Source organism: Conger conger, chromosome 11 (assembly GCF_963514075.1).
Source record: "Conger conger chromosome 11, fConCon1.1, whole genome shotgun sequence".
Taxonomy (NCBI): Eukaryota; Metazoa; Chordata; class Actinopteri; order Anguilliformes; family Congridae; genus Conger; species Conger conger.
The window spans coordinates 40,606,662-40,626,141 of NC_083770.1; the positions used below are offsets into that span (position 1 = coordinate 40,606,662).

The window sequence follows — 19,480 nt, forward strand, 5'->3', positions numbered from 1 at the left end:
TGTTTCCGTGGTGTTTCTGGAGAAGGGGAGTTAAATGCAAGCAAGGCGTTACAGATGCCGGGGGAGGGAGAGGAAGACCGAGTCTGTCGGTTCCGATGAAAACTGAAATCACATGTTCCGTCCTGTTCAGAACCCCCTGGACAGGGGAGAATAACAAAGCTGCCAATGAGACGCACGGGTACATCCATCACGATTGTGATTTACGCAGAACAAAAAAACATTTTTTTATGCAACAATCTCAGTATCAACAAATAATAAACTGTTACAAGATTGCTCATTTTGTGTGCAATGCATCCTTGAATTCAGACATAATCTCAAACACTTGGTCATAAATGAGCAACTTTATTCCAACGCATCTGACAGTTTTTAGCGCTGTGTCCCTATAGGCCCAACGCCGAGAGAGCTTGGAGATTTTTTTCTTACGCAAGGGTGCACACAGACAGTTAGCAACAGTATTCCCGAGTACTCGGCAGTCCCTTGTTCGCCGTTAAGAGTCTGGTTTCCTCAACGCTGCTCTCTCCCCCTCTCTCCAAGCGGATCATTACTGCCCCCTCCTCGAGTGGCCGGAAGCGGGATGTGATGTAGAAATCACATTGAAACTTTTTTTTTTTCCCTTCTTGTGTGTGCAAGACCTTCCGATGCACTGAAAGACAGTGAGAAACATCAACTTTTTGATAATGATTTGGGAATCTTAATTAATCTTTGCTTCTGGATGCGATCGCAGCGGAGGTAGAGAATTAGCGCAACGCCGGCAGGATCACACAACAGGTAAACGTTAACTCGGTCTGACGGTGCAAAAACAAAACGAAGCAGACAAAAGTTATTCGAATCTTGTTAATGTTGGGCGCTTTGCCACGAACAGAAAAATATACAAATGGGACACGACGAATAATTACAGGGCGTCCAGTAACTACGGCAGGGTAAAGAAAGTATTACTCTGGAAAGATAATCTATCTTTCTTTTAAACATACGAAGTAGTTAAAACAACAAAGAATAAATGTAGACTACTTCTAGAACTACCGTCGATTACAGTTGTGGATTCATTGTTTGTTTTTCAGATGCTAAATGTGGCGTTTGATTGTGAACTTTAAAAAAAAAATACTTAAACGGAGAATATTGCGAAAATCCGCCGCTGCCATGAAGGCGAGCTAACCATAGCGACATAGTAACGGAGAAGAAGAAAAAAAAAAAGAAAAAAAAGAAAAAAAAAAAGGGGGGGGGGGTGTTTTGGAAGATACATCTTTGTTGCTCGAAGCAGTACTTTGTAGAATGTCTTTGTAATTCACACCATCTCTTGACTATCTTGAAAAATTGGCTTGGATCTTGGATAATTTTACTCCCAAGAAGGATAAGCAATGATTGTGGGTTGAGGGCTGTGTGCATTAAGTTTTCGGTTGTTCTGAACCCGGAGGAGCTCCGTTTCTCTCGAGGCACGTTGAGTGATGGATCCCCTCGTTCTCTGCTTAAACTTCCCGTATTCCACACAAGATTTTTTAGAAACATGTCCGTACAGGCGGCGCTAGTGCAATTGTCTTCTAGTTTGACGTGCTTTGGGGGAACCGTGATAACTTCCCCCTGCGTTTTTTTTCAGTAAACTATATCGGGTGCAAAATTGGGTTAAGCTTGCACTATTGGTGACAACCACCCTCACATTTTAACTGTTGTAAGTAACTTTGTTCTAAGTCGCAGAGCCTTGTCTGGAGGCATATTTTAATACACAGTAACATAATGAACAAATTGCTTTTAGCCAGAGGACAAAGGACCCTTTGCTCTCATGCAACCGCATAGGGGTTGTAAGTATGCACAGAATGCATTTAGCGTCACTGCTATTATTTATCATGAGTGCAGTGAACTCAATTAATGCAAATGAAATGTATCATTGCTACAGTGGCCATGTTGTCTGCATCATTATGATCCGAACTCAGTATAACGTTTATTAATGCAGGATGCCAGAGAGCCTTCGATTCGCGCTGAGGACAGTCTGCCAAGTATTAACAAGGTCCAGACTGTATATGCGCAATTATAATATTTCTGAAGCATTCTGTTATATGTGCTTAGGCAGAGAGTTGAGACCCAGGAATACAACATAATCACAACAGCCTGTATCACAGATGTAGGGGTTAATTACTATTTTAAAGGAAACTGACCCAGATAAGACCAGATGCGCGATGATCAGAATGGGCCTCTACATACCTGGCATCATCTACACCCGGGGTTTGATACGCAGTGCTGGCAGAAGCTGGTGTTTTTATCTGAGGACGAAGCCTGTACTCCAGGTCTGTGTGCCGTACTGGGGTAGGAAGACCGAGGCCTTCATTGCTGTAACAGATATCGTGCTGCGCTGGTCTTTTTTCGCGTCATGGATGCCTTGCATTCCTTTAGCGTGTCTTTAGCTCGGTCGTGTTGCCGTTTGTTTTATGAGCGCTATTTCATCAGCATATAATCTCCGAAGTCATAACATATTCGAGGCAGGATTATTGATGCTGTAATATTGCCACTGTAGCTCATTTTCGTTATTCTAACTTGCCGTTAATGGCCAACGGTTTCTCAGTTGCATGCAGCGAAACGTTTGGCATGGCGACCAGGTCCAGGTTGCATCATAGCTGTTGACTAATGCCTTTGGCCTTCCAGGACTGCAGTTCTGCAGTGTTAACAAATTGGCCTGCGTTCAATCAAAATGGCTGCTTAACTTTCACTTTGAAGTGAATGCAGTTGTTGGACTTTTTCTTCACAAGCTGTGTTGGATCAGTTTTAGTGATCACTGAACTTGCCAATCTGTTTGTGAAGAAAAACAAAATGTAGTCTTGCTTTTAATTGTATGTCACTGTTAAGGATAAAATGTTGGTTGAATCCAAGTCAATGAGAGAAGAGTTTGAGGTTGTGTAGTGTGAAGTGTGGCCAGGAATGTCTCGCTTCTGTCCTGGAACTCTTGTTGTGGTCAAACCACATAATTTTTTTATTTTTTATTTCGCTTTTGTCCAAAGTTAGGTACAGTTGATTAGACTAAGCTTGGGACAATCCCTCCTGTAGCAATGTGGGGTTAAGGGCCTTGTCCAACAGCTGCACTGATCTTATTGTGCCTGCAGTGGGGCTTGAACCTAGGTGCCCAAAGGCCCATCCACACCAAAAACGATATTGTTTTAATCGTTCTGGAGATGTCAAGAGGGTATTCACAGAACATTGTCATTCTTCAGTGTGGATGGTCACATCATTATGTTTATGGTTATAGTTCTGGTTCTTGGTGTGGTTGGGCCATGATGCCTTATCCAGTTAGAAAATCAGCTATGGAAGCATGCAGCTAAAAACAAACTTGATGAAAATGCAATGTGTCTGAAAAAATGAACAGATTTCTAAAGTTAATTAAGTCCATTAATTGGCTTCTGGGTCTGGGTCTGAGTCTGTTATTGTGGGGGAAGAAGCAGGAATCTATCCAGCAAATCTAAAAATAAGCTGTTACTAGAGAAAATATGAGCATTTCCAACAATAACCCCCTATTTAGAGTTAATTTCCTGTAAAAAAATAGACTCCCAAGGATTAAAATATCAGCTCATAAAAGCAGTGCATAGTGACCTGTAGGTAAGTAAGGCCTATGTATACATCGTGGCCCCATTTGAGGGTAAAGATGCATGGTCAAATATTATTTTATTGTAGGTATGTTTGTAAAATATGTCCATTGTAAATATTCTTTTAATAATATACTTGTACAGCATGCTATCACAGAAACCTTGAACATTGTGTCCTTTTGGTGCGCTGCAGTTGTCTTCCCTGTTCTCCAGTGTGTCCTTAATGACCCGAGTCTGATGCCTAACTCAGCCGACCAGTGAAAAGGTCAGAGGTCATAGCTGTGTGCATGCTCAGCGGAGGTGATCGGGGGTACGAGGACATGTTGGTGGAACAGGCTCAGGTCCTCCTGCGTGTTTTAAGGCGCCCGTCTGTTCCTCTGCCCTGAGCTCCGAGCTTTAGATTACACCCCTGCTCTGCTCTGCACCTGCTGGAGTGAACACCTCCTCTGACCTGCCTGCAGATCCACTGACCTGCCAGCAGATCCACGCGATCGGCTGTCAGCCAGCCTTCCCACGACCTGCGCTTGCCAAAGAATGCGCACATCGGAACGAAAGGCCATAAATCTAAAGAAAATAATGCTCATTTTCAAATATAGCGCATATATTCAAGTTCAGTTAGGCATGGAATTATGTTCCACGTGAGCTGTACGTGTGAAATGTTAAATATGAAAGCTACAGTCCTGCATGTATAGCCTGCCTAGTCTAGTCACAGTGCATTTTTTTGTTTGCCGCATGTGAAAACGATTTCTTATTTTGTCATATATTGATGTGCTGTTTTCCCATGTGTGCGTGTGTGTTGCTGTTTTCCCACGTGTGTGGTCTGTAGGTGTGTGGGTGTGTGTTAGTGTTGTCCTTATGTGTGTGCGTTTGTGTGTGTCAGTGTTGTCCTTGTGTGTGTCTGTGTGTTGTCCTTGTGTGAGTGTGTGTGTTTGTTGCTGTTTTCCCATCTCTGTAGTCTGTGTGTTGTTGCTGTTTTCCCATGTGTGTGCTGTGTGTGTGGTCTGTTTGTGTGTAGGTGTGTGTGAGTGTTGTCCTTGTGTTTATGCGTGTGTTCTCCTTGTGTGTGTGTGTGTGAGTGTGTGTTGTCCTTTCCCTTCATGTAAGACTGCATCTGTATGTGGAATTCAGCGCAGTGCTGCTGTGGTGATGAGTAAACAGAGTAAAATGGCTGAAATTTGCAGAGCCGTTTGGAGCATGCGGTGTTTAATAACGGAGTTTGGCCCGGCTCTGCAGGGGAGAACATTTCTGGAGAGAGAAAAAAGAGAAAGGGAAAGAAAGAGGAAGAGAAGAAAGAGTGCAGTTATGGCGGTGTTGTGTTTCTCTCCGGCAGGGTAGCCGAGGGCAGGCCCTGGCCTGCTCCCTGGGCCTGAAACGTCACGCGTGTGGAATTTGAGTCGTCATTTTTTGGGTTTTCTGAGTGCTCTTAAGGATTGGGGGTGTGGGGGGGGAGATAGCGTTTGCCTCTGGAATGTTTTTTTCCCCGTGCGCGGGGTTAGCGCGTTAGCCCCGTAAGCCCGTATTCTCGCGTTCTTCCGGCGCTCTCCACTGCGAAAACGCGCGCTGTTTGCCCCGGTTCCCCGCTGGTCACATGACCACCCCCTGAAAGAGATGAGCAACAGGACAGGAATCTGCTCTGAACAGGCCCTGGTTTGGGCCAGAAATGACATAAACCAGCTGTGAGACTGACTCCTCCGCGCGTTCACGCGCTCCCTCCCTCCTTCCCTCCTTCCTCTCTTCTCCTCATTTGCCCACCCTCTCCTTCGTTCTGTCCTTCCCAGTCTTTCTTAGCCACCCATAGGACAGGCCCAGAGTCACACAAACACATCTGGATGCACACGCAATCTCACAGAGAAAAGTGAAATTCTTCCATGTGACAGCTTGCTGCGTTATGTTGTGCGACAGTTTGCAGTGTTGTGAGGCAGTTTGCAGTGTTGTGAGGCAGTTTGCAGCTTTGGGAGGCAGTTTGCAGCGTTGGGAGGCAATTTGCAGTGTTGTGAGGCAGTTTGCAGTGTTGCGAAGCAGTTTGCAGTGTTGCAAAGCAGTTTGCAGTGTTGCGAGGCAGTTTGCAGTGTTGTGAGGCAGTTTGCAGTGTTGTGAGGCAGTTTGCAGTGTTGAGTCAGTTTGCAGTGTTGTGAGGCAGTTTGCAGTGTTGTGAGGCAATTTGCAGTGTTATGAGGCAGTTTGCAGTGTTGTAAGGCAGTTTGCAGTGTTATGTTGTGAGGCAGTTTTCAGTGTTATGTTATGAGGCAGTTTGCACAACACTGCAAACTGCCTCACAACACTGCAAACTGCCTCCCAACACTGCAAACTGTCGCACAACATAACGCAGCAAGCTGTGTTGTGAGGCAGTTTGCAGTGTTAGGTTGTGAGGCAATTTGCTGCGTTCTGTTGTGCCGTGTTGTTGTGGTATCCGTGGTTGTGTGACGGGGTTTGCCTGGCACAAACACAGAATTGTTAAGTTGAAGGAGAGGGCGGTGTTGGGTTGGCTCCTTTGGGTTGTGTAACACTCCTGCTCAGGCCAGAGTTTGGGTCACGGTGTCTGTAACTGTCCCTCCGGAGGAGTGGGACCGAGCATGACTCACCCCAGTGTGTCCGTGTTCCCCAATCTCCCCATGTGTCAGGACGGGGCACACCCAAACTCCCTCCTGTCCTCCAACTCACACCTGCCTTTTTCATTTTTTTATTTGACCTTTTTTCCTTTCTTTGTTCTGATGAGCTGTGTGCGGGTTGTGATGGGCGGGACACAGTTGAGTCGCTTTTTTCCGGTCCTGACTGGTTATTGTTCGTGTGAGACTGTTTGACGCTCTGATCGGTTTAGCGGTGTTTATGTCAGGCTCTAGAAATAATGTTTTTTTTTATTTTTTCTCTCTTTGGTTTGTCATGAAACATATTCAACACAAATGTGTTTGAAGTTTGAACTGCTGAACCTTTTTGAGGATAAGTTATGACAGAACAGAAACGAGATTTTTGATTAAAAAAAAAACTAAAAAAACATGGGGGCCATACAGATGGCTGTTACATAACGGATTTTGGTTGTGTTTCTTCTCTAAAGTGGGGTGTGGCCTAACAATAAGTGCTGGATGGCATCTAAACGCTACAAGGTTTTCACTCAGTTTTGACAAAGTAATGTGGGGCCTGTTAGCCTGTTTATGAGTGGGGGGGGACATCGCTGCCCCCTCCCCCCCCAAGCTGTGGCAGTGTTGTACTCATGCAGTGCTGCAGTCAGAAGCCCCCCAGCACACACGCGTGCACACACACACACACACACACACACGCACACGCACACACACACACACACACGCACACTGCTGTAGCAGATGTTCTTGAGTAAATAGATTGTTTTTCAGGCCTCTTCACTGCCCAGGTCTCGTGTACATCGCCTCCTGAGCGAATCGGTTGGCTCTCTCTCCCAGGCTGGTGCTGGCAGAGGCCCCGTGCTAACGGCTCGGCCCCAGCGAGGCTGAGGTTTTACAGGCAGAGACCGCTGGCCCGGCTCCAGGCTCCACTCGGGCCTACATCCAGAGCCCCAGCCCCCAGGGAACGACAGGGAGCAAGAGCGAGGAAAACCAGAGAGAGAGAGAGAGAGAGAGAGCGAGAGAGAGGAAGAGGGGGGGGGGAGGGAGAGCGAGAGGGAGAAAGGAGGGAGGCAGGCAAGCAGAGGGAGAGAGAGAGGGAGAAAGAGAGAGGGAGAAAGGGAGGCAGTTGAAGGGGGAGGAGAGAGAAGGAGAGGGGAGGGAGAGAGAGAGAGGGTGGGAGACTGAGGGTAAGAGAGCGGGATGGGGGGGGGAGGGGGGTAGATAGACTAGTTAGGGAGAGAGAGTAGTAGGGGGTTGGATCTGGAAGACAGGACATGAGAAAGATTAAGGAGAAAAGCAAAAGGCCTTCAGGGTGAACACGTTGAAAACAAACTGCCATCGATAAATCTGCCTGTGTTCCTGACTTTCAGATCTGGAACAGAAGATTCTGTTTCTTTTTGCTTATTTATTTTTTTACTAAGGAACAGAACTGTACAGGATCTAGTTCCCTGTTATGGCACAGAACATCTCTGCATATCACCTTTAAAATATATCTTTTTTTACAGAAAAGAGTAGAATGAAGTGGAACTGTAGTATGATACTTTTGCTTTGGTTCCTAAGAACCTTATTGTCACGTTTCTGTCTTACTGAACTGTGTCAGCCTGATAGTTTGTCTACATTATTTTACCTTTTATGACATCTTCGATTATTATTATTCAAAGGTGAATAAATGTCATCATGACATGTCACATGATGTTATGGCAGCCATATTACATTTCTTTCCCTTGTTTTTGAAAATGTTATTTTCTATTGTATCATGGCTGTTTTCCTTAATCTAATCAGAGTGCTGGCAAACGTGGTTAGAAAATCTTTGGAAAATACTTTAATAGAATGTTTTCTCTCTGTTTACTTTTTTTTTTTGAAACAAGTGAGAGATTTTGCTTTGTTTTTACAAAGCATTCATTGCTTGGTTTGTTTAGCAGGACACCCTTATCTGGGGAAAATAATTAATTACAGACACTAACTGGCTTCCAAAATCTGTTGCCTAACTGCCGCAGTACACTGCTTTTCGGTTTGGATTCCCACTGCAAAGTGTCTTTTGTAGCTCGGTTGACATAAAATGAGGAGAAAAAAGGTTTTTTGGTTTTGTCCGTGTCGCTGCTATGGTTGCGAACCCAAGGGCAGGTATGGTTGTGATTAAAATCTGGAAAGAAACTGCCTTCTGTTCAAGGCTACATCACATGCTGTGAATCCTCATAAAGTGTTTCACAAAACATCTCATTGTAATAATTTTCTGTATAATAAAGTATATCAATTGATAAATCATCATAAGTCAGTTAAAAAATTTTTTGTCATTTAAAATGTGTAATAAATATCCCTTTTGAGTTAATTTCTTTAACAATACTTCCATATGTGTTAAGTGTTTCAAATCATAGGTTTAGTGTGATCAGTGTGGCCCATTCGCTGGTAATGGATAAAGTTAGGATATGGAAAATGGACACCGATCGTCAATCTTAATTATGAATAAATATTATGAAGGCTAAAATTAATCAAACTTCTGCAACTCTGTTCAGCTTATTGAGAATTCAACATCCCACAATGCATTGCTTTTTCTTGTGTCTGCAACCGCTCAAAAACCAGGCAGTGTCGTCTGTGAAAATTATGTGGCGTGGAAAAGAAAATAACGGATCCTCGTCTGCCTTGTGTAAAAATGTAACCAGAGATCGATGTCGTCAGTGCAATGTTCACAGCTTAATATGTCTGGAATTGCATTCTGGGTAAATGTTCCTTTTATGGAATGAGTTTGGAACGGGGTGTTCGCGGAACACTTTACCTGAGGAACGAGGTCGTGCTGCGTGATGGCGCTGTGTTCAGTCATCCATAAAAACATCGCCCGTCTCCACAGGGTAAACTCTTGGGTGGGATTGTTCTGGTTAGTCCTTCTTTGGATGTTTCTACGGGTAGTTGAAGTATAATTGTCATTATTTATATAGCTGGCAGTTGTACGGGAGTGTTATAAGGTTTCTTCGAACAGTTCATGCTCAAAGTACTCAAAGTTCTTTACAGAGAACAGCAGATATTAAACCCTTCACTGTAATACAAAGACTGCCCTGTAACACCAGATCTTTAGATGTTGTGATTTGGCTAATCATCGTTACAGCAACATGTAATCCAAACTGTAGGTACTCAAGGCTGATGTGTTGCTTTTGGCATCCACAAACTGAAGGGTGTAAATATATGATATAAAACAGAACCTATTAATGATAACATGAATTTAATCTGTTTGTTTGGACGTTGGAAGAATGAGTAGATTTTATCAAAGATATTAAAAGGCTTTATTTTATTTTTTGATAACCTGGCAGCAGTGTTGGCCCTACTACCCCCCCCCCCGGTGCTACATTAAGTTATATACCAGTGTTATGTTTTGTCTCTGGTGACCTCTTGGGCTCAGGTTTAGGGCAGCCTGTAGCCTAGTGGCTAAGGTACTTGACTGGGACCCAGAAGGTTGGTGGTTCAAGCCCTGGTGTAGCCACCATAAGATTCACACAGCTGTTGGGCCCTTGAACAAGGCCCTTAACCCCACATTGCGCCAGGAGAAATTGTCCCCAGCTTAGTCTAATCAACTGTAAGACGCTTTGGAAAAGTATCAGATAAATGTTGTGTAATGTTATGGCAGTGTGGTGATGTCGTTGTTGGAGAGCTGCAGTTGTTCCAGCGGGTAAAGGTCTGTGAAATGCTTTGAATGCTTTAAAGCATGCACTTCTGTCACATTTTGGTGTAGTTTTTAAACACTCAGCCCCCCTAACCCACTGCCCATTTTAGGACTAGCTCTGACAAGCTCTTTCAGTATCCGCTTTAGCTAGTAACCTGCTGCTAACGCTAAGCTTAAAGTTGCTTAAGCTTACGGGAAAGTTATCATTCAGTCTATGTAAATAGATAAACCCAAATGCTGCAAATAGTTTTTTTATTAATTCTATGAAAAACATGCCAGCTAGCTGAATCACCCAGATTGCGACACCATTTTAATGGTCAGCAGTTGGTTTCTCTGCTGTAAAATCCAGCTTGACCAGCTTTTGAACTGGTCATAAAGCTGGTCTAACTGGGTATGAGCTGGTCAACCAACATGACCATACTGGTTATAAAGCTGGTTTAGCTGGGTATGAGCTGGTCAACCAACATGACCAAACTGGTTATGAAGCTGGTTTAGCTGGGTATGAGCTGGTCAACCAACATGGCCAAGCTGGTTATGAAGCTGGTTTAGCTGGGTATGTGCTGGTCAACCAACATGGCCAAGCTGGTTATAAAGCTGGTTTAGCTGGGTATGTGCTGGTCAACCAACATGGCCAAGCTGGTCATAAACTGGTTGACATTTATTCACCTTAGCTTGCCTGAGCTGGTAGCTGCTGTTTCAAAAGATAGCTTGAGCTGGTTAAACCATGTCCAGCTTGGAGCTGTTCTGAACTGGTCAACAAGCTAAAACGAGGTTCAGCTGGGCACTGGTCTGAACTGGTGAACCAGCTACCAGTAGTTTCAAAACCTAGCTTGAGCTGTTTCTTTCAGCAGGTCTTTGTTTCCTTTGTTTGGGCTGCTGAGGTTGAAGTTGTAGTTGACGTCATTCTGATAGCTGAGCTGCTCCTTCTGTGGCCGTTTCACAGGGCCTTGTCCTCCTGACCTTGGATTGTCCGTGTTTAGGTCTCACAGTTTTGGTGCTGGTCTGATTAGGCTGCTTTTTCTGCCTTGACAAAGAATGTGAAGATTGATAACCGCAACGGCCAACTGCAATATTCCCAAGAGCAAAGGATCCCACTGACTCATGTTTGTTAAAGACGAGTCTTTCCACGTCCCCAGCCTTCACAGTCAGCTTTTGTGGACTGAAAAGGCTTTCATGTGTTTGGCGATTTCATTAAACATCTTTATTGCCGATGTTTCAGTCTGTGACCTTCGCTGGAGCCTGAGGAATAAAGACCAGCTTTGCGAGGCGGCAGTGCTGCAGTGGATCTGTTCTCACAGACAAATGTTTCGCTTTATTATGAGTGCCTGAAAATGCTTCTCAGCTGTGCCGATAACTTTTCACAAATACTTTGAATGAAGGGACCTTATTAACCCTTAATTCCTCTCTCCCTCTCTCCTCCCTCACCCTCTCCCCCTCCCCCCCTCTCTCTCTCCCCTCCCCCCTCCCCCCTCCTCTCTCTCTCTCCCCCCCATCTCTCTCTCCCCCTCCCCCCTCCCCCTCCTCTCTCTCTCTCTCCCCCCTCCCCCCCCTCTCTCTCTCCCCCTCCCCCCTCCTCTCTCTCTCTCCCCCCCCTCCCTCTCTCTCCCCCCTCCCCCCCCCCTCTCCCCCTCCCCCCCTCCTCTCTCTCTCTCCCCCCTCTCTCTCTCTCTCTCTCCCCCCTCTCTCTCTCTCTCTCTCTCTCCCCCCTCTCTCTCTCTCTCCCCCCCCCTCTCTCTCTCTCTCTCTCTCTCTCTCTCTCTCTCAGAGATGTAGTCTCTGTCCACAGCTCAGTGCTCAGTGCCCACCCCACCATGCTGCTCTTTGTGCTGCTGGTCCTGCAAGGCTCAGCACATGCTCAGATAGACCCAGGTAAGTCCCCCCCCAATAGACAAAGATAAAGGTAGATTATGTATTCCTTGTATTCCTATAGTCTTATGGTTCCATGCTAACATTCAATCTAAATCAATCAGGAGATCTACTCAGTACCAGTAAAATCTCCATGATCTCTGACCTTTCTTTGCTTGCATCACAGCACATTGCCGCTACCCTCTTGGCATGGAGGATGGCAGGATCACGGACGATGACATCACTGCTTCTAGCCAATGGTACGAGACCACAGGGCCACAGTACGCCAGGTAAGTGCACAAATCCCGTTCCCGTTGGCTACGTTTCCAAATCCGGATGATGACGGCTTGTCTTGAATTTTGAGTCATCTCATTTTGGATAGGCAGAATAAAGGACAGCTGTGTCTTTGCGAACAGGCTGAATGAAGGACAGCCCTATCTTTATGAACAGGCAGAATGAAGGACAGCCCTATCTTTATGAACAGGCAGAATGAAGGACAGCCCTATCTTTATGAACAGGCAGAATGAAGGACAGCCCTATCTTTATGAACAGGCAGAATGAAGGACAGCCCTATCTTTATGAACAGGCAGAATGAAGGACAGCCCTATCTTTAAGAAACAGGCAGAATGAAGGACAGCCCTATCTTTATGAACAGGCAGAATGAAGAACAGCCGTGTGTTTACAGCCGTGTTTGGCGTGTAGTGCAGGCCTGGCCTGTTGAGCGGCGGGCAGTGTCCCTGAGGGGTGGCTCTCTCTCTCCCTCAGGCTGAATCGGGAGGAGGGGGACGGCGCCTGGTGTCCGGCAGGCCTCCTGCAGCCCTCAGACGTGCAGTTTCTGCAGCTGGACCTGCGGCAGCTCACCTTCATCACCGTGGTGGGCACCCAGGGCCGCCACGCCCACGGCACGGGCAACGAGTTCGCCCGCATGTACCGCCTCGACTACAGCCGCGACAACGAGTCCTGGAGGTCCTGGAAGAATCGCCTCGGCAACAAGGTGACTCCTCTCCCCCCTCCCCCCTCCTCCCCCAATGTGTAATTCCAATAGTTTATTTTTCATTTTTCCTTTTCCTTTTCTTGTTTGTTTTCTTGTTTGTTTTCTTGTTTCTATCTTCACCCGTTGGGCGAGGCAAAAACAGGAGGTAAAGACGGGAAAACGACAGTGTTAATTAAGCAGACGGAATGTCCTTGCTCCTTCAGACTTCATTTGGAAGCCAGAGTCAGTTACAGGCCTGGCAGATGTGTGGCAGGTGGGGAGAGGTGGACCCACTGGTTGATCATTTATGTCACGTATTCTGAAAAAAATACTTCCACAAGGGAAGCGCTCCTGTTTTATTGCTCAAGAAATGTTTGGGTGCCTCCTAACTACTAACTTCTAGCTCTTAGAAGGAACATTTCATGGGTTGGAATGTCCTTAAAGATGAAAAATAAACGGTTGGAATGAGCCTGTGGTGTCTGATGGGAAGGTTCCCCCTCCTCTGCAGCACACAGAAAATAACCAATCCGCTGCCAGCACTTATATTGATTGTCCAGTCATAGATTTAATGTTTTAAGTCCAGTGTCATAGGGTTGTTTTATAGCATCTCCGTTTGTAAAGAACTTTGGTGCTTTTTTGGTCATCTCTGAATTGTGAAAAGACACTAATGTTTGTCAGAAATATGAGGTAGACCCCTGCAATGCTAAGCTTTTGTTCTGTAGAGACACGCATATTACAGCAGTGTAGGCTGTTTGCCCGGGTCCTTTTGTGTGAGTGTGGGTTGTGTGTGTGGATTGATGAATGTAAACATGATGAAACACTGCTCTTAGTCATCTGCTCCGTATCACTCTTACGGAGGGTGGTGACGCGATGTTAAATATTAGCCACGACAATATGGCATTCATGCCAAATATTTCCTCATATCCTAGAGCACAGTCTGTTTGTCCGAGTACGAAAACCACAAGGAATGTGAAATATGTGGTTTCTAATGGATCTGATAAGTGCTCTAATCCATACTAAACAGTGTGCATGACCATTCTGTCCCAAAGAGCTTAGACACAAGCAAATCAACCAAATACAATCATCAGACCATACATGGGGAATTTGTCCTGTTGCCATTCTGTGAAATGCTGGCCCTGATTGGCTGTTTCTGTTGATCATTTTATTTTTTATTTTTTAATTGCTAAATTTGGCTGTCATTTACAGAAAGTAAAAAATGCTAATTAACCTGTCACTTCCATACAAATGGTGCGTGTGTATGTGTGTATGTGTATGTGGGTGTGAGTGTGTGTGGGATCACTGAGTAAGTATGTGTGTGTGTGTGTGTGTGTGTGTGGCACCGGTGTGTGTGAGGGTGGGTTGGTGGGTGGGTGTTTGTGGGATCACTGAGTGTGTGTGGGATCGTTGGGGGTGTGTGTGTCTGGGATCAGGGTGGGCCTGGCACTCAAACTGTAATGTAAATTGTATTATTTGATCCTGATTCCTGATGTGATGTGATGTGATGGCTGACAGATCATGGAGGCGAACGATAATGCCTACGCCTCGGTGATCAAAGACCTGCACCCCCCCCATCGTCGCCCGATACCTGCGCCTCATCCCCGTCACCCGACTCCCCACCACCGTGTGTATGAGGATGGAGCTGTACGGCTGCCCCTGGCACGGTGAGCTGCACACACACACACACACACACACACACACATACATACACACGTGCACACACACATACACACACATACAGCAAACAAACGCTTTACTCACACACACACACACACACACACACACACACACACATACACATACAGTACACACTGTACCCACACACATACACACTGTACTCTCACACACACACACACACACACACACACACACATACATACACACGTGCACACACACATACACACACATACAGCAAACAAACGCTTTACTCACACACACACACACACACACACACACACACACATACACATACAGTACACACTGTACCCACACACATACACACTGTACTCTCACACACAAACACACACACACAGTACCTACACACTCACACTCATACATATACACACATGGTGTACTGACACACACTACTGAAACACACACTACTGACATACACTGTCAGGTTGTGAGCAGCCTGGTCAGGCTCATAGTGCTGTGAGGTTATGAGCAGCCTGTTCAGGCTCATAGTGCTGTAAGGTTATGAGCAGCCTGTTCAGGCTCATAGTGCTGTAAGGTTATGAGCAGCCTGGTCAGGCTCATAGTGCTGTAAGGTTATGAGCAGCCTGTTCAGGCTCATAGTGCTGTAAGGTTATGAGCAGCCTGGTCAGGCTCATAGTGCTGTAATGTTATGAGCAGCCTGGTCAGGCTCATAGTGCTGTAAGGTTATGAGCAGCCTGTTCATGCTCATAGTGCTGTAAGGTTATGAGCAGCCTGGTCAGGCTCATAGTGCTGTAAGGTTATGAGCAGCCTGTTCAGGCTCATAGTGCTGTAAGGTTATGAGCAGCCTGGTCAGGCTCATAGTGCTGTAAGGTTATGAGCAGCCGGATCAGGTCATGGTGCTGTAAGGCCAGGCTATGGAAAATTGAGCCCCCCAGGAACATTTGCATGCTGATTCTGGGGACAGTGACTCTGGAACCCGATGACCTGGTTCCCTGTATCTCAGACGGTTTCCTGTGTCTGTTGCTGCAGCCAGCCCACATTCACGCTTGAATCAATATTTATGGTTTTGTTTATATGTGACTCCATAACAAATCCACTGCCCACTCACCGGGGAGTGCACACGCTTCAGCAGAGATAAGTGGCCCAATTCTAAGTGATCAGAGTCATCTTCAGCATCCGGAAAATAGTTTTTGGTTGCCGTTTCACAATTCAGCTGCTAAACTTTGTGCAAGTAGCTTTTCCAGTGAAATACTGTGCATTAAGAATGTCAAAGTGGAGCTAATTGACCTCGTAACCAAATCGCCAAAGCCATATATAAACTTATCTTTAAACATTTCCTAAACGTGCACCCCATTATATTACTGAGTGAAGAGGTTAAATTTCCCTGCCCCCTGGTGGTCATATATTGCCATGATGACTATAACTTTTTGTACAGAAATGTCCTAAAATGATCATGCCAACTGGTAACTACCGTCAAAAATGTGTATGTTTGCACAGAACACGGTAAGGTTATGACCCTTATGGTCAGTCCATGTCTAAAATGGCCGCTCTTGTGTTTCCTCTAGATGGTTTGACTGCTTACAGCTCTCCTGAGGGACAGGTGATGGCAGCTCCTGGCTATCCAATCAGCAGCCTCAACGACTCCACTTACGACGGCTACCATGAGCGCCGGTAAGCCCCTCCCCCTCCTAGACAATGACCCAATCAGCTTCCTGCCCATGTCAAATAACCCAATCACCCAACAGCACACACCAAATTAACCAATTATCCAACAGCACACACCAAGAGAGCCAATCACCTAGCTGCACAGACAAAATGGACAAATCACGTATCTCTATGACCACACTTCTCTCCCCCCCCCCCGCCCCCCAGGAAACTCTTTGACGGGCTGGGTCAGTTGACGGACGGCGTGATTGGGCAGGATGATTTCCTCCTGACGCGGCAGTACCACGTGTGGCCCGGGTACGACTACGTGGGCTGGCGGAATGACAGTCTGGGGCCGGGCTTCGTGGAGATGGAGTTCATCTTCGACCGGCCCAGGAATTTCACAGCCATGAAGGTAACCGTGGCGATGCACGTTGTGTGTAGGGGGGGGTGGCCGTCCAGGTGTGTAGCCCTTTTTTATATGAAAATAATATTTGCATGTGTGCAATGTTGGTATTGGTCAATATTTCCTAATGCATAAACAAACATAATAGGAAGGTGACTAAAATAAATGTAATGATTTGTCATTAACATTACATTACATTAATGGCATTTGGCAGATGCTCTTATCCAGAGCGACTTACAGTTGATTAGTCTAAGCAGGAGACAATCCTCCCCTGAAGCAATGCAGGGTTAAGGGCCTTGCCAAATCTTATTGTGGCTACACCGGGGATCGAACCACCGACCTTGTAGGTCCCAGTCATGTACCTTAACCACTACGCTACAGGCTGCCCTAAATCACTCTATACAGGATTTTTACCTTGAAAATATTATAAAGTAATCATGCACATTTGTTGAATCTGTGCTCTTCTAGCTGTATTTTGTCGAAGAAGAAGAAGCCTATATCCTAGTGGATAAGTTGCTTGACTGGAACCTGGAAGGTTGTTGATTCAAGCCCTGGTGTAGCCACGATAAGATCCACACAGCTGTTGGGCCATTGAGCAAGGCCCTTAACCCCACATTATGGGCCACATTAAGGGCCCCAGGGGGGAGGAATGTCCCCTGCTTAGTATAATCAACTATAAGTCACTTTGGCTGTAATTTTAAGATGTGGTTGAGACATTTCTGGGCCTGACGCTTTTTTCTGTGTGGGGAGGGGTGGGTGTAGCTACAGAAGCCTGTGGGGCTGTCGACCAACCCCCAGTCCCAATGGCTCCCCACCCCAATTCCAGCTGTGCGTGTTGTCCGGTTCTGACATTTTGAATCTGGGAACGCTGCTTGTTGCAGATGTTGTGATTTGTGCTTCAAGAATCGGGCCTCAGTACCCCAGAAAGCTGTGCTCGATACACGTATGGGCTAATATCTTCAGTCCGAATGAAAGGGGGTGTGTGAGAGTGATTCCAATCGCGTTGGGTGTGTGTTTGTGTAAAATGGATCTTTATTGCTGACATTTCTGTGTGTGACCTTCAATGTTCAACAATAAAGATCAGGCTTTGGTAGTCTTTCCCCTGGCTCTGTTTTCATAAAGACGATTGTTTTCATTTTCTTGGCAGAGCCTGCAAAATGCTCCCCAGGCATGCACATAATACTCTTCTGATGCATTTTTAATGAAGTAGTCAAATACTTTCATTAAAATCTCTCTCTTTGCTTTGAAAGCATAATTAATATTTATTTAGATTTATATAAAGTGTGGTTTTTATTTTTCATTTGTCTATGTTTTTGTCTTTGTATGCATGCATGGTTGTGGTGAGTGTGTGTGTGTGAGTGTGTGTGTGTGAGTGTGTGTGTGAGTGTGTGTGTGAGTGTGTGTGTGAGTGTGTGTGTGAGTGTGTGTGTGTGTGTGTGTGTGTGTGTGTGTGAGTGTGTGTGTGTGTGTGAGAGTGTGTGTGAGAGTGTGTGTGAGAGTGTGTGTGAGAGTGTGTGTGTGAGAGTGTGTGTGTGAGAGTGTGTGTGTGAGAGTGTGTGTGTGAGAGTGTGTGTGTGAGAGTGTGTGTGAGAGTGTGTGTGAGAGTGTGTGTGAGAGAGTGTGTGAGAGAGTGTGTGAGAGAGTGTGTGAGAGAGTGTGTGAGAGAGTGTGTGAGAGAGTGTGTGAGAGAGTGTGTGAGAGAGTGTGTGTGTGTGTGTGTGTGTGAGTGTGTGAGTGTGAGTGTGAGTGTGAGTGTGAGTGTGAGTGTGAGTGTGAGTGTGAGTGGATGAAGTGGTTTGCGTTTGGTCTTCTCTTTTTTAAAGTTTTAAAGAACACCAGAATTCAAAAGTCTATCCCTCTCTCCCCCTCCTCCCTCTCCCTCTTTCTATCCCTCTCTCCCTCCTCCCTCTTTCTTTCTCTCCCTTTCTCTCCCTCCCCCCACCCTCTCTCCCGCTCTCTCCCTCTCTCTCCCCCTCTCTCCCCCTGCTCCCTGCCCTCTCTCTCCCCCTCTCTCCCCCGCCCACCCTCTCTCCCTATCCCTCTCTCTCCCCCTCTCTCCCCCCGCCCCCCCCCCCCCCCCCCCCCAGGTGCACTGTAATAACATGTTCTCTCGGGGGGTGAAGATCTTCTCGGCGGTGTCCTGCGTGTTTAAGCCCCGGCTGGTGGGGGACTGGGAGGCCCAGCCGGTGGAGTTCCGCACCGTGCTGGACGACCGCAACCCCAGCGCTCGCTACGTGACCGTCCCGCTGGGCCGCCGTGCCGCCAAGGCGCTACGCTGCCGCTTCCTGTTCGCCGACGCGTGGATGCTGTTCAGCGAGATCTCCTTCCTGTCCGGTACGGGGGGGCGGGCGGGGCTCCTCTATATTACACTCTCATAGAGCGCTACAGTCCTAACACACAGAAGAGAGTTTGCATTTTTGAGCTATGGGCTCCCTCAACAGATTTCCCACGCCTTTTTCCCCATAGGGATTTCCATTCCTGCCGAATACCCAGCCCGCATGTGTTAAGAGAGTTCCGCGCTTTGTTCTACGAGTTAAATTACATCTGTGCTTTAAAAAAGAATGTTGCTAACAACCTGGTATGAAACTCGAGTGGTGCCTGGCGAAGTATGACCGTTGTTGTAGTTTCAGAGTTGGCACTTCTTTGCAGCTTGCTTTTTTTAAAGCACATAATGGCTTCTAAATTCACGGTTTACGATATTAAAGGGTGTAATTTAACTTTTAAGACAAAACGTGAAACTCTCTTAAGCACACATTTTATCTGAGTTGAGGGGTAGGACTTGTTCTCAGTAAAATAGCAGTAACTGTAGTTGTGAATATAACAGACCTATAGTTGTTTTCGATTTGTTTTGTTATATAATTGTTTTAATTAAACTGAAAGCTTTTACATGCAGTGAGCACTTTATTAGGTATTATGGGGGGAGGGGGGGGGGGGTTCACACCATTGTCTGCCAACTCTAGAGACTCTTGTGCGTGAAAATCCCAGGAGATCAGCTGTTTCTGAGATACTCAAACCGCCCTGTCTGGCACCAATAATCATTCCATGGTCAAAGTCACTGACCACAGCTGAACCATGTCTGCATGCTTTATGCATTTAGTTGCTGCCACATGATCGGCTGATTAAATATTTGCATTAAAAAGCTGTGGTGTACAGGTCTGCCTAATAAAG

General features: G+C 46.1%; 1 protein-coding gene across 1 annotated transcript in view; it reads left to right on the plus strand.

Annotated features, from left to right (window-relative positions):
* The first annotated feature begins 473 nt into the window (after positions 1-473).
* ddr2l (discoidin domain receptor family, member 2, like) overlaps positions 474-19,480 on the plus strand; it is a 27,628-nt gene continuing 8,621 nt past the window's right edge. The window contains 9 exon segments of the mRNA XM_061261303.1: positions 474-768; positions 11,557-11,660; positions 11,824-11,926; positions 12,402-12,630; positions 14,122-14,172; positions 14,174-14,270; positions 15,828-15,933; positions 16,135-16,321; positions 18,400-18,646. Coding sequence (XP_061117287.1) covers positions 11,603-11,660; positions 11,824-11,926; positions 12,402-12,630; positions 14,122-14,172; positions 14,174-14,270; positions 15,828-15,933; positions 16,135-16,321; positions 18,400-18,646 — 1,078 coding nt within the window. The 5' untranslated portion in view covers positions 474-768; positions 11,557-11,602.